Source organism: Bombina bombina, chromosome 4 (assembly GCF_027579735.1).
Source record: "Bombina bombina isolate aBomBom1 chromosome 4, aBomBom1.pri, whole genome shotgun sequence".
Taxonomy (NCBI): Eukaryota; Metazoa; Chordata; class Amphibia; order Anura; family Bombinatoridae; genus Bombina; species Bombina bombina.
In genome coordinates, this window is record NC_069502.1 from 691,642,045 (window position 1) to 691,657,828 (window position 15,784).

The window sequence follows — 15,784 nt, forward strand, 5'->3', positions numbered from 1 at the left end:
CCTGCAACATAGTATTAATCACGGAGTCAGAGAAACTTCTATGACTAAGTACTAAGCGTTAAATTTCCATACCATCAAATTAATAATTTGAGTTCCTGATGGAAAAAACGAATGTTAAGATATAAGGTCTGGCCTTAATGGAAGTGACCAAGATTGGCAACTGGACATCCGAACAAGAACCATATACCAAAACCTGTGCGGCCATGCTGGAGCCACCAGCAACACAAAAGATTGCTCCCTGATGATTTTGAAAATCACTCTAAAAAGAAGAACCAGAGGTGAAAAAATATAGGCAGATTGATAACTCCAAGGAAGTGTCAATGCATACACTGCTTCCGCCTGAGGATCCCCGACCTGAATAGGCCCCTGGGAAGTTCCTTGTTTAGATAAGATGCCATCAGATCTATTTCTGGAAGCCCTCACATCTGAACAATTTGAAAAAACACATCTGGGTAAAGAGACCATTCTCCCGGATGTAAAGCTTGATTGACAGAGATAATCCGCTTCCCAATTGTCTAAACGTCTCTTTCTTCAAAAAGAAGCCAAAATTGAAGAACTCTGAGAAATGCACGGAGTTCCAAAATATCGAATGGTAATCTCGCCTCCTGAGATTTCCAAACCCCAGACAGCCTCCCAACCTAAAAGACTTGCATCTGTAGTGATCATGGTCCAGGTTGAATGAACCGAAGAGACCCGTAGAACTATATGATGGTGATCTAACCACCAAATCAAAGATAGTTGAACATTAGGATTCAAAGATATAAAAAGTGATATCCTAGAATCCATGCACCATTAATTCAGCATAAAAAACTGGAAAGGTTTCCTATGAAAATGAGCAAAGGGAATCAAATCCAATGCTGCAGCCATGAGACCTAAAACTTCCATGCATATAGCAACTGAAGGAAATAATAGAGACTGAAGGTTCCGACAAACGGAACCCAATAAAATTGTCACTTGTCTGTTAGAGACAAAGACATTGACACAATCTATCTGGAAACCTAAAAAAGGTGACCCTTGTCTGAGGAATCAAGGAGCTTTTGATAAAAAGATCATCAAACCATGTCTTGAAGAAACAACAAAAGTTGAATCGTATGAGATTCCGCAGAACGAAAAGAGTGAGCCAGTACCACGAGACCGTCCAAATAAGGAAACACTGAGAACCTTGAAAAGATTTTTAGAGCTGTCACTAGACCAGAAGGAAAATCAACAAATTTGTAATGCTTTTCAAAAAAAGAGAATCTCAGAAAATTAAAATCTGAATGAAAACAGAAAATGAAGATATGCATCTATTGTATCTATTGTAAACAAATAATGCCTTTACTGACCGAAAGGCAGAATAGACCATATAAACACCATTCTAAAAGATGGTACACTTATACGACAATTCAAAAAGATTTTCTATTTTTGGGACAATGAATAGTTTTGAATAAAACCTCCAAACCCTGTTCCTAAAATGGAACTGGTATAAATACCCCAGAAAACTCCAGGTCTGAGCAGCGCCTTGAGCCCCAACGGGTGACCAGCCGCGCTTCACAAGTACCCAATACATACAGGTCTGAAACACACTTCAGGAACGTGTGAGCCTTACTGGAATAGCTGGAATATGTTAGAGAAAAAAAGACTTCTCACAGGCGGTTTTACTCTGAATCCTATTCTGTACCCAAATCTAAGAAGTTTGGACCGAATTGAACCAAACAAATTTTAAAAAAGTCTTAACCTGCCCCTTACCAGCTAAGCTGGAATAAGAACCGCACCTACATTCAAATTTGGGGAGCTGACTTTGATCTTTTAAATGGCTTAAATTGAATGAAGAAAACTTCCAATTATAAACATGTTACTTGGGGAAGAATTAGGATTCAGTTCCTTAGTAAGAACAAAAACTAATATAAGCTTAAGATTTAGTCTTAGAACTCAATCTTGAAGCCCAGAGTAACAGTTGAAGAATTGAATCCAATTGTGAACCAAATAATCGATTACCTTGGAAAAAAAAAAATATGGAATTTAGAAATCAAATTAGCATTCCAAGATTGAAGTCACAAAATTCTTCTAGCTAAAATAGCTAAAGACATAGATTAAACCTCATTTGCGAAAATATCAAAAAAATGACGACACAAATGAGATTATTAGCATGTTGATCAACTTAACGATGCTAAACAAATCATAATCCGATACTTGTTGCACTAAAGTATCCAACCAGAAAGTTGAAGCAGTTGCAACATCAGACAAATAAATTACAGGTCTAAGAAAAGTACCTGAAAATAAATAATTTTCCTTAAATAAGATACGTTTCCCATCTGAAGGAAAAAAATAAATACTATTTGCTATAGGAATAGTAGTATGTTTAGCAAGAGTAGAGATAGCCCCATTAACTTGGGGGATCTTTCCTCAAAACTTAAAACTAACTGCCGGCAAAGGATACAATTTAAAAACCTTACAGAAGGAATAAAAGAAATTCCCGGCCTATTCCATTCCCTAGTATCAGGAACTGGAAAAAAACCTCTGAAGAAACCACAGAAGGTTAATAAGCAGAATTTAAATGTTAGCTAGTCTTAAAATCAAAAGAACTAGTTACTTCAATATCCAAAATAATCAACACCTTTTCAACAAAGAACGAATGTACTCTATTTAAAAAATAAAAAAGTAGATTTGTTAGTGTCAATATCTGATGAAGAATATTCTGAATGAGAAAAAACACCATCAGGGAAGGATAATTCAGTATGTTGTTGGTCATTTGAAACTTCATCAACTAAATTTAAAAAAGACCTAAACATTTTATTAGAAGGTGGGATGGCAGACAAAGCCTTTAGAATAGAATCAGAAAAATATTCTTATATATCTTATATCTTGTACATTAGATGTAAAAAGAATAGCAATAGATAATGCATAAATACTAATGGACTCTGCATGTAAAAGTTTATCATGATAACTTATTACAAACCATAGCTAAAGATAAACATTCATAACATTAAAATAAATGAACTTAGCTTTGGTAGGACTGATATCAGTCATCAGGAATCCAACAGTATTTTCTGATACAGGAACAGTTTTTGGAATATCTTGCAATATGTAAAAGAAAAACAACATATAAAGCAAAATTATCAAATTCCTTAAATGAAAGTTTCAGAACAAGCCTCTAGAAACCAGAAGCAACTAAAAAATGAGATATAAATAATGTTAAAAATCTGGCGCCAAGAATGACGCCCACATATTTTTTGGTGCCAAAAACGTCTGCAACAAACACGAGAGCCAAAAATGACGCAACTACGTGAAAACTTCCGGCGTCAACTACAACGCTGGAAATTACGTCATTGACGTCAGACAAACGTCAATCTCGCGCCAAAAAAGTCTCGTGCCAAAAATTACGCAATAAATTCTAGCATTTTTTGCACCCGCGAGCCTAACAGCCCGCAATTTAAAGGAAAAAAATCAATTGAAAATTTAGGTAAGAAAAAATATTTTAATTCATATGCATTTTCCCAAAAAAATGTAACTGACAGTCTGAAAGAAGGAAAATAAACTGATTGACCTGAATCATGGCAAATATAAGTATAAAACATATATTTAGAACTTTACATATAAAGTGCCAAACCATAGCTGAGAGTGTCATAAATAAAAGATAAGATTACTTACCCAAAGACACTCATCTACATAAAGTAGATAGCCAAACCAGTACTGAAACGAGAATCAGTAGAGGTAATGGTATATAAGAGTATAGCGTCGATCTGAAAAGGGAGGTAGGAGAAGAAATCTCTACAACCGATAATAGAGAACCTATGAAATAGATCCCCTAGAGGAAGACCATGGTATTCAAATAGGCAATACTCTCTTCACATCCCTCTGACATTCACTGCACTCAGAGGAAAACCGGGCTTCAGCCTGCTGCGAAGCGCATATTAACGTAGAAATCTAGCACAAACTTACTTCACCACCTCCATGGGAGGCAAAGTTTGTAAAACTGAATTGTGGGTGTGGTGAGGGGTGTATTTATAGGCATTTTAAGGTTTGGGATACTTTGCCCCTCCTGGTAGGAATGTATATCCCATACGTCACTAGCTCATGGACTCTTGCTAATTACATGAAAGAAACATTATTTTATACTGCTTGGTGTTATTATACTGATGCAGATACCATTGATCCTATAACCAGCCCTTCTCTGGCTATACCCATGTGCCAGTGTCACTACTGTGTCATTATATAGTGCTGGGTGTTATTATACTGATGCAGATACTACTGATTCTATAAGAAGCTCTCCTCTGACTATACCCATGTGCCAGTGTCACTACTGTGTCATTATATAGCGCTGTGTGTTATTATACTGATGCTGATACCACTGATCTCCTATAATCAACCCTCTTCTGGCTATACCCATGAGCCAGTGTCACTACTGTGTCATTATATAGTGCTTGGTGTTATTATACTGAGGCAGATACCACTGACCCTATAACCAGCCCTCCTCTGGCTATACCCATGAGCCAGTGTCACTATTGTGTCATTATATAGTGCTTGGTGTTATTATACTGATGCAGATACCACTGATCCTATAACCAGCCCTCCTCTGACTATACCCATGTGCCAGTGTCACTACTGTGTCTTTGTATAGTGCTTGGTGTTATTAAACAGATGCAGATACCACTGATCCTATACCCATGTGCCAGTGTCACTACTGTGTCATTATATAGTGCTTGGTGTTATAATACTGATGCAGATACCACTGATCCTATAACCAGCCCTCCTCTGACTATACCCATGTGCCAGTGTCACTACTGTGTCTTTGTATAGTGCTTGGTGTTATTATACAGAGGCAGATACACATCCAGTATTTCACTCAGGCTTTATTTATTCCATAACTTATCACCCAATATCGCTAGCAGTCTCTTGACAAGCCACTAACTTTATTCACACTGCATATTTTTTTTTATTCCCATTATTTAATCAGAAAGAAAAGATATACTAAGGTTGTGGCGGACACTGCAAGGGCTAGTCACGGACACTAGTGTCTGTGTACGGACACCTTGCCTATCCCTGGCGGTAACACCTTTCAAGTTAAATTAATAGTGGTTTTATTTTTGCTCTTATATTACAAGTTCAAAGTAATATGTCAGCGAAAGCCTACAGCATGCTAACATCTGGATGTTGGAAAGCACGGGTGCACTATATCCAAAACATAATGGGGGCAAGTTGGAAAACTCATTTAGGCTCTCACTCGAGTGATAAGTCAAAGGTGCACTAAGCCAAAATAAATGTTTTAACAGTAATTTAAAGGTATATATGTGTGTGTGTGTTTGTGCAGATATATGTGTGTATGCATATATGTGTATGTGTGCACAATTGTGTAATATCTCGCCATGCTGGCGAGATTTTGATCATCAGGCTATTAGTAAGATATAATGGGGCATACGTATCAAGCTCCGAATGGAGCTTGATGCCCCGTGTTTCTGGAGAGTCTGATGACTCGCCAGAAACAGCAGTTATGAAGCTGCGGTCACAAAGACCGCTGTTCCATAACCTGTCCGCCTTCTCTGAGCAGGCGGACAGATATCGCCGGAAATCAACCCGATCGAGCACGATCGGTTGATTGACACCCTCCTGCTGTTGGCCCATTGGCCGCGAGGCTGCAGGGGGCGGCGTTGCACCAGCAGCTCTTGTGAGCTGCTGGTGCAATGCTGAATACGGTGAGCGTATTGCTTACCGTATTTAGCGAGGTCTGGCGGACCTGATCCGCAGTGTCGGATCAGGTCCGCCAGACCTTGATAACTATAGGCCAAAGTCTGAATGGGGGGGGGGGGATAGATGGGATATGTAGACATAAGCTCCGTATTTTATGTGCACAGTAAAATAAATAGTAATAGCTTTTAATAGAAGTGTTTATGCCAGTACAATGCATATTGTGAAAATTCTTCTATTCAAAATTCAAATGAATTCATTCAAGTAAATTATAAAATTGCATCATGTATAGTTTTTCATCTTTTCCTTCAGAAGAAGGGAGAATGTCCAATCCTGCTGAAAATTAAACATCCACCCTTAGTCAGCTCTCTCCCACTTAAATGGTATACTTAAACACTTCTGTGTTTAGGGCTTGAAAGATCTTGGAAAATAGAGAGTCATGGCATAACTCCATGCCTCCAAGCCTCCTCTCACTGTTTGTGTGTCTGGCTTTCTAATATTCTGTCTGGCCACAATGTTTTATATAAATGTGTCAACCATTGGATAATTACATATTAACATTGCCAAGGATACATACAGAAATTTGTTTGCAGCAACATTGTTCTCAGGCCCATCCCTTCCAGTGCACTTTTATCAGTAAGCGAGTAACTGCTCTGTTCACATTCCCAAGCAATCAAAAAAAGAAAATGTATCAGCAGGAATTATGATGTCATGTTATAGCCAATCAGAGATCAAGTCATCTCTGACCATCCAATCAGAGTAGATTCCTGCCACTTCATCTGCCTTTCAGATCAGTGCCTACAGAATACTGCTATTAAATATAATTAGTGTAAGCATTGAAGGGACATTAATAAGACTGACACTTTAGTAGCTCATTTATAACTGTTACTAATTGTCCTCAGCAGAGGAGATACGATAATATAAGAAACATTTTTACCTAGGAAAACCCATTTTACAACATGGCAGCGCCAATGATTTATGTGACAAATATAGTTAAAAAAAATGCATCTGCAAATTATTCTTAGCATTTGCTTTGAGTAGATCTTTACAAGAAGCGTTGATTTAGTTTGTAATGTCCCTTATGATGTTTTCATTTTTTTTATTATCATCTAATTGAGGTCTAATACACTCATCTAATGAATGACGCTTTCTACTCTGAACTATTGTATCTTTTTTTCCAAATTAAAGTTATGGTTAATTTCTAAGTGACTTAAAGTTGTATTTCTGAGCTGCTCTGCACTTTTTTCTCCATACAGGTTTTCTGCCAAAACACAAATATCCATTTTATATTGTGGTTAAATAAAAAAACTTACAGGGGTATTGTTGGGGCTGCCCAATTGGTTGCTGCGTGAGATGATACTGAGGGTGTTGTACTCCTCTACTCTGCAAGGGCCTCATGGGGTTAAAGTGATCACTGGAATCAATAAATGACCTTAATGTAAAAGGCTCTTCAAGTGCAGATACATCCATCACATCTGAAGGCTGGGAACCATATCCCGTTTCTTTGCTTGGAAGATCCACTTGATTGCAAGATGAACGTGACTCTCTGTTGGCACATGTGAAACTGTCAGCTGATTTAAGGGAATTGTGCCCATCATCCGGGCCCTTTGAAGAAATTTTGTCTATTTCTGGGTCCGCGGATGGATAAAGAGATTCATCATCCTCTTCTGGTACACGTACGTTCATTCTATTGGGTATACAGCCAAGAAAAGAGGGGAAAACTTAGTCTATAAGAAATGAGATGCAGAGATTTCATAATACAGTAAAATGCAATACAACACATTCAAGTGTATATATACATAGATGTTTTACATAACCATGCAAAAATACAAGCATCCAAAATGAATTAAAAAATGTTCTTCTCCATTTGGCAGTGCTTTACAAATAAATGACAATAAAAATCTACGAATGACAAATTTCAACTTATACTATACATCACTGAGGTATGTCATACATTTGGATTGACAATTGATAAAGACCTCTCAGACAAAATATGAAGTAATAATAATAGTGGGCCAATTTTGGATCTCATTGTGTCAGGTGGTCACTGACCTGAAGCAATATAACAGTTCACACATGATATGTCTTACACTAGAGACCACTTGTTGTCTAAATATAGACTTTATTGCAAAAAATATAGCAAATAAATACACTATATATATTTTATATATATATATTATGCTGAAATGATGTGAACAAGCTTTAGTGTTTTGATTTCCTGGCTTGTTACTTGTGTCTTGGTTACCGTTCGAGACGGCTCTGGAAACAGTGTAAATATGTGCGCAACTTTATCATTCTTTAAGGTGGTTATATTTTATACCCCTTTCTTTCTTTATCATTTAAAGTAATATATATTTATATACACACACACATACTTTGATAAGAACACCTCAAAACAATATATTGATAAAAACAAAAGGACTCATCTAGGGCCCAATGATCTAAAGCGCTCCACTCTGGTGAGATTATTTAAGAAGGGTCGTCAGTATACTTTTAAACAGTTTTAAACAACTTTCCAATTTACTTCTATTATCAAATTTGCTTTGCTCTCTTGTTATCCTTTGTTGAAGCATAAACCTAGGTGGCCTGATAGAAGCTTAAGAGTGTGTACGTGTCTTTACCAGTCTATGGCAGCAGTATTTGCAATAATGTCTAATATTACTATAGACACATGCAAACTCCCGAGCTCACCTAGGATTACCCGTTAACAAAGAATACCAAGAGAACTAAGTAAAGTTGATCATAGAAGTAAATTGTTTAAAATACCATGATCAATCCAATCAATTTAAGTTTAATTTAGACTTTACTGTTCCTTTAAGAGAAGAACACTGAAACAAGCATGATCAATTCCACATTTTTAAAGTAGTTACTAATTGTTCAATAGGGTAAGTTGTAGGGTACTTCAGACCTGTGTGGCATACACAATGTAGGAAAATGGTCCAGTGAAACCTTGACACAATAGGGGGGATCTTAACCAATCAATCTGACTAAATGTAGCCAGTCCCTCTCTAACCTTCTCTCTTTATAGATTTACAGCCACCACCAGCTTTATCGTCCATCCACACTTTCCAATATTTAGCTACCCCAGTAGCTACTGGAGAAATACAGGCAACATCCATAATATTCCACAGCAGGTTATAATCTACAAATCACCTACTAGAGCTAAAGCTTACAGGGTTAGACATAATATCAGGGGTCCCAAAGTGCCATGATTGCTCAGAAACACCCATCTCTCTCTCTGGCAGCACTGATGGCATGTAGGCATCTGCTGGTCTCCAAAGCTGGGCTGAAAAATCCACAGGGTGCCCGCATTCTAGAGGTACTTTACTGACCTCCAAGGCTTCACACTGAGCAACTGGATCTGGCAGGACAGGGAACACAGTCTCAGGCTTGAAAGTAATGACATAAACCGTAATATATCTTCTTCAGTACTCTTAATATATATTAAATGTTGCTTATAGTTTCTGCATCACTGAGTAAATTCTTAGCGAGAGAGAAACCGTATGATCCTTTCTCACTATAGAAAAAGGCCCTGGTAACTTTAAGAAATACCTGAGTATATGAGCTCCAAACCTGATTCAAACACAAAGTGTATGAGGAACGATAACAGAAAAATCTGTTATAAGCTTAAAAACAGAAAGCTGTGTGACACTCCAGATGACATCTCTTCTGTATGTAAGGAGCTACATATAGAACCACCCGTGATGGCAGATACTGCCAAGCCACGTGCGAATGTGCCTCTGCAAAAAGATCAGCCACTACCGCAAAGACAGGAGTGGCAGAAAGTATCTTCAAGAAAGACTGAAAAATCTTCTTCCAAGCAGTCTATACGGGAAGCTGATGTACAAGAAACTGCCTAACCTGAGGCTAAGTATAATATTTATGTCCTTCTTAAAGGCAAGGTAAACTTGCGTGCAATCGCCATCACATTTATCAATAACATTAAAATTTAGTATAACTTTAATTCATCATTTGATTATATTTTTTAAAATAAGCCTCAAATCCTAATATTTACCTCTTGTTCTGCAACGATTACCCGTCCGCCCGACTTTAGTATAAAATTGATTGACATCTGGTTTACCTAGTGGCATCCAATCACCGCTTTCTCCATGTGGTGGTGAACACAGCATATCCAACGTCATCGGACCTCACTGCGCATGCGCCAGACAAGTAACGTCTCAAGGTAATTGCGATGAACAGCACTGCCGAGTCTGGCTATAGAAATTACGGACAATTGCGCATGCGCAGATGATTCTAGGTCCGTGAACGCGCAAAATTCTGGACGTCGAATGCGGGTGGGTTGGTTCTCTAAGATGAGAACAGAAATATCGGAAGTATCAAGGGGGAGGAGTAATACAATAAAAGGTAGATATATTTTTATATAAATAACTTCAAATCAAACACGCAAATATTCAAAAGGACTTAGCGACTGCATTGCAAGGCTAATTAGAAAACTAAACAAAGTTAAAAACATTGCAAACTTTACCTTGCCTTTAAGTAACTGAGAGACTGATCTTTCTTTATCGAAGGGACATAAAGCTCTTTTTTCTGGAGAGTATGAAGGAAATAGACAATCTATGATAAAATATGTTTGGAAAGCTTAAAGATGGAGGGACACTGTATACATGTTTAATGTGGTGAGAGAGGAGGATAGTTAAGTGTATTTCTAACACAGATTTATATTTAAAAAAAATATATATAAATACTTTGTATGCACCCAAATAGATGCCAAGATGTATTTATAAATGTAGCTACAGCTAAAATTCTTGATATATTGAAAGGCCCCTTGATTGTGGGGGGAGATTTAAATACCCCACTTGATCCTAGAATCGACTGCTCAAGCTCTAAAACGCATATTCCGCAGAAAGTTTTCCATTCTATATGGAAGAATCTTACAACGCTTACATTACACGATTCCTGGAGATATTTACATCCAGATAAGAGAGACTATACTTTTTTCTCTAACCCACAAAGAAATGATTCACGATTGGATTACATTTTAATAGATCATGGTGCTCTCTCTTATATTGTACAATGCCACATAAAACACACAACTTGGTCCGATCACTCATTGGTGGAATGTCTGTTGGGGTGGCCATCCATGCCCATAAGACCATTCTGTTGGAGGTTAGATGATGCATTGTTGTTGGATTCTAAAAACCTAGAGAACTACACAGAACAACTAGACACCTACTTTTCAATAAATAACACACAAGAATCCAACCCAGACATGATCTGGGAGGCACATAAGGCTTATATGAGGGGTGAATTAAAAAAAAACTAGAGCGATTAGGCAAAAGGCTAATAGGAGAGTGCAGAGGCGTAACTAGAAGCCACAGGGCCCAGGTGCAAGAATCTAAGAAGGCCCCCCCCCCAAAAAAAAGTGAATTTGATACATATCTTTTTTTTTTTTTTTTTTACATTTAACACAGAAAAAAAATGTGAATCAGATTACATATCTGCAAAAGGAGGTACCCTGTGCCCACAGGCTGTGAGATGGTCTGACCCCCAATTACTGTATATAGTGACACTGTTTAACCCTCCAGTACTGTATATAGTGATTCAGTGACACAGTCTGTTATCTGCCTGTGAGATGGTTGGCCTGACCCTACCCACCCTAGTACTTTATAAAGTGACCACAGTAGTCTGTGACATGGTCCAGCCCCCCGTACTGTATATAGTGGTACTGTATAGACTGACACCGTTTACCCCCCGCCCCCCCATGCTGTAGTAACAAGGTCTGTAATTTGCAGGTTCCACAAACATACACACACATACATGCATAAATACACACACAGTCACATACATACATACATACACACACACACACACATATATACATGCATAAATACACACACAGTCACATACACACATACACACACACATATAAACACCAATGGGTAAAACAGAAACACTAACCCCTGTAGTCAGAGACACTAGTGAAGCATCATTTCACACTCACATGATATCAGTGCAGGCAGTGGCAGGTCAACGTTTTTTACTGTAAAAAAAATATATATTTTTTTTTTAAGCTGGGCCCCCACCCTTGGGGGCCCAGCTGCAATTGCAACCTCTCCACCACCTGTAGTTTCGCCTCTGGGAGAGTGTATTTAGCCCTTGCACAAGAGATAACGGAATTAGACTATCTGGCAAAATTTAATCCGGAAGATGTTCTCCAACATAATTTACTTAATGAAAAAAGAAACAAACTAAATGAGCTTATGCAAATTGATACTCAAAGGAAGCAGTTGTATATACAACAGAAGTTTTATGGAGAGGGCAATAAAACAGGCAAATATTTAGCGAGGGCCTTAAGGAAACAACAATCGAAATCTTACATACACTCAATTAATACCACTTCTGGGTCCAAAGTTGAGGATACTGTGGGCATAAACTTTTCCAAGAATTCTACCATAAATTATATAATATATACCCGAGCAGAACCTCTAGTAATCATAGGAAAGCATGTGATAACTATTTACGAAATATACATCTCCCACACGTCTCAATAGAAGAAACAGAATTACTAGAATCCCCAATAAGTGTGGAAGAGGTTAGGGCAGCGATTGCTGATATGAAACCTAACAAAGCACCAGGCCCAGATGGTTTTACAGCCCTATATTACAAAACTTTTAAATCTCAGTTAAGTCCTCATCTGGCTGCCTTATTTAATTATATTTCAGATGGTCATGTGTTCCCCGACACTATGCTCAAAGCCCATATAACGATACTTCTGAAACCGGTGAAACCCGCTACCTTACCCGCAAACTATAGACCGATCTCTCTGCTTAATGCAGATATTAAACTCTATGCCAAAATTCTGACTATCAGAATGAATAAAATTCTGCCATTCTTAATGGATGGTGACCAAGTAGGCTTTGTACAGAATAGAGAGGCTAGAGACAATATAAGCAAAGTTATTACCATCCTAGACCACATTAAATTTGCTAAAATGCCAGCAGTCTTTCTGTCGACAGATGTAGAGAAAGCTTTCGACAGGTTAGAGTGGACTTTCCTGCACTCCACCCTAATCAAATTTGGCTTTCCATCTAAATTTATTTCTCAAATTTTTGCCCTATATTCTAATCCTTCTGCGCAGATTCGAGTAAACAGACTTTTGTCGGATGCTTTTGAAATACTTAATGGTACAAGGCAAGGGTGCCCACTGTCACCTCTGTTGTTTGTCTTGTCCCTAGAACCCCTAGCAGCTAAACTACGTAATAATCTGAATATAATGGGAATTGATATTATGGGACACTCATATAAGTTAGCCATGTTTGCGCATGATCTCTTAATGACCTTGTCTTCCCCTATTAAGTCCCTAGAAAGGGTTCAGAGGGAACTATTAGATTATGGTAAGGTGTCCAATTTCCTGATAAACCCATATAAGTCAGAACTCTACCCTATAAATATATCTAAAGATACTTTGGATACAATTAGGAACCAGAGCCCCTTTAAGATTAATCTTAAAACGCTAAGGTATTTGGGTGTTCAGTTGACCTCTGATGAGGACCAACTATGGAAGTTAAATTATGGGAAACTCTTAACTGAGTTTTAACTCTTAACAACCAGATGGATGCCCAAACACAATATTTCTTGGCTGGGCAGAGTGGCAGCTGCAAAAATGACCCTATTACCTAAGGCATTATATATTATACAAGCCTTGCCTATTGCTGGTGTCTCCAAATACATCCAAAAATTGCAAAAAATACTAAACTCTTATATTTGGCAGGGGAGGAAATCTAGATTATCTCAGAACACAATGTATACCCCTCGAAAAAGAGGAGGGTTGGGGGTCCCCAATTTGAATTGGTACAGACTGGCAATTTCTCTGGGTAGAGTGGTGGACTGGTGTAGGCAGGGGAAGAAATTGTTTAAAAAAAGTGGTACATTTAGAATCACAATTATTAAAAGTAACGCATATGGGCGGACTATGTTGGAAGAAAAAAGTTGTGGTGTGAGTGCTAAACAATGGTGTAAGCTTAAATCCCTTAAGTAGTCTAGTAAATCTCCATATACTGACTATAGATGTGTAATATGAGAAAGGGGGGTGGGATAAGCGCTCTATATGGGAGCTCACCAGATACGGATGTCTGTTATAATTTATTCTATTAATTTAAAGAGAATAAAGCCAAGTGATATATAAAAGGTTTTAATGAAAAATATGTATTATTCATATGTGGATTTCGTAGTAATGAATACCATAATATACACTATACACAGATGGTTAAAAATACATATAAGATGCCGGCATCAATTGAGTTAAAATATAGCTGAGAATTAAGCTATATACATTCAATGTAACTATTTAAAAAACAATAAATGCAATATTGTAGCATAAGTATCTAAAACATAAATATAGCTTTGATTAGGCAGAGATGTAAATAAAGGCAATATATCGATCAGCCAAAAAAACAGTATAGTAACAAAGAGCTAATAATGTCAAACCGCTCTTGTATCTGGAGCAAATATCGAGTGAGTCCAATCTGTTAGCCGTTAGTAGCAGTTATGAAAAAACAAGCCGTGAGCTGTGTGCATCACGTGACCTGACTAGTCAGAGTCCTCCAATCCTGTGAGCCAGAGGTAGATACAAATTTGAAACAAGAAAGTCTCAATAGAAAATAGACACTTTATATCCCTAGTAATACTTGCAAGTGTCCGACGAGTTTTTCGAAAAGTCAGTGATGACAAATCTTCAACTGTTTGAAACAGCTCAATGTCGATCCGTCTTTCTCCTCCCCAATATATATAAAATTTCTTCTTTAGAAGTAGGCTCCGGCCTGTGCAATATCCGCTGTGTATTGTAGATGATTTTTCTATGCAGCAGAGAGTTATTACTATAATGCAGATATAATGCAATCGATGGGCACACAGGAATTACTCATACATCTACCTCAAAAGCTTTCAAGGAGGTAGAAATGAACCTGTTTTTTGTGCCGTGAGAAGGAAAGGTTATAGAACAGCACTGAGAGAAAGTCACACACAGGGATTAATCATATATCTCTCTCTATTTTTATCATAGAGGTCGAAATGAACCTGTGACTAGTAACATATGACAATCAGTGTAAAATAGTATGTAATAAAAGTAAGCAAATCTACGCGTTTCGGCAGTGTTAGCTGCCTTTATCAAGATGCTTACTAAGGGTAATTGACGCTTTTTATAGAGGGATGTGTACTCAGCATCAGGTGTGATAGTGTGAGGTCATAGTTAACTCTTTGGATACAATTAGGAACCAGAGCCCCTTCAAGATTAATCTTAAAACGCTAAGGTATTTGGGTGTTCAGTTGACCTCTGATGAGGACCAACTATGGAAGTTAAATTATGGGAAACTCTTAACTGAGTTTTAACTCTTAACAACCAGATGGATGCCCAAACACAATATTTCTTGGCTGGGCAGAGTGGCAGCTGCAAAAATGACCCTATTACCTAAGGCATTATATATTATGCAAGCCTTGCCTATTGCTGGTGTCTCCAAATACATCCAAAAATTGCAAAAAATACTAAACTCTTATATTTGGCAGGGGAGGAAATCTAGATTATCTCAGAACACAATGTATACCCCTCGAAAAAGAGGAGGGTTGGGGGTCCCCAATTTGAATTGGTACAGACTGGCAATTTCTCTGGGTAGAGTGGTGGACTGGTGTAGGCAGGGGAAGAAATTGTTTAAAAAAAGTGGTACATTTAGAATCACAATTATTAAAAGTAACGCATATGGGCGGACTATGTTGGACCCCAACATTGATAACTAAATCAAAAGAAGGTAAACCATACACTATTTTTAGCAAAACTTGGAATACCTGGACATCCCTTAGAAATAAATTCCCTGCACTGTCATCTACTTATTCCCCATTGACAACATTAATAGATAATAAAGAAATTGAGGGGAGTAGACTTAAGACTATTATGTAAGAATAATGACTTCCAGGATTTGATCCCAATACACACTCTAATAGATGGAGGTAAACTGTTGGATAGACAGAATCTGCTAGATATGGGATATGACTGTTTTTCCGACTGGTTAATATTACATCAAATCAGACACTACATCTTAACTCATAAAAACAGGGGAGACTTTTACGAACCCCAACAGCTTTTGAAGACTTGTGTCTTAACAGAAAA

The 15,784-nt window shown here is 37.7% G+C and overlaps 1 protein-coding gene across 4 annotated transcripts in view; it reads right to left on the reverse strand.

The window, feature by feature from the left end:
• The window catches only part of TRAF3IP2 (TRAF3 interacting protein 2), a 121,821-nt gene that overhangs the window by 51,156 nt on the left and 54,881 nt on the right, over positions 1-15,784 (reverse strand). For 2 of the 4 annotated variants that reach the window (XM_053710867.1, XM_053710868.1), the window contains exon 2: positions 6,978-7,351. The exons of 1 other annotated variant lie outside the window; for it this stretch is intronic. In XM_053710867.1, the coding sequence (XP_053566842.1) occupies positions 6,978-7,350 (373 nt within the window). In that variant the 5' untranslated portion in view covers position 7,351. Of the gene's footprint in view, positions 1-6,977; positions 7,392-15,784 lie in introns of all 4 variants that reach the window. One more of the 4 variants, XM_053710866.1, reaches the window with a different exon arrangement.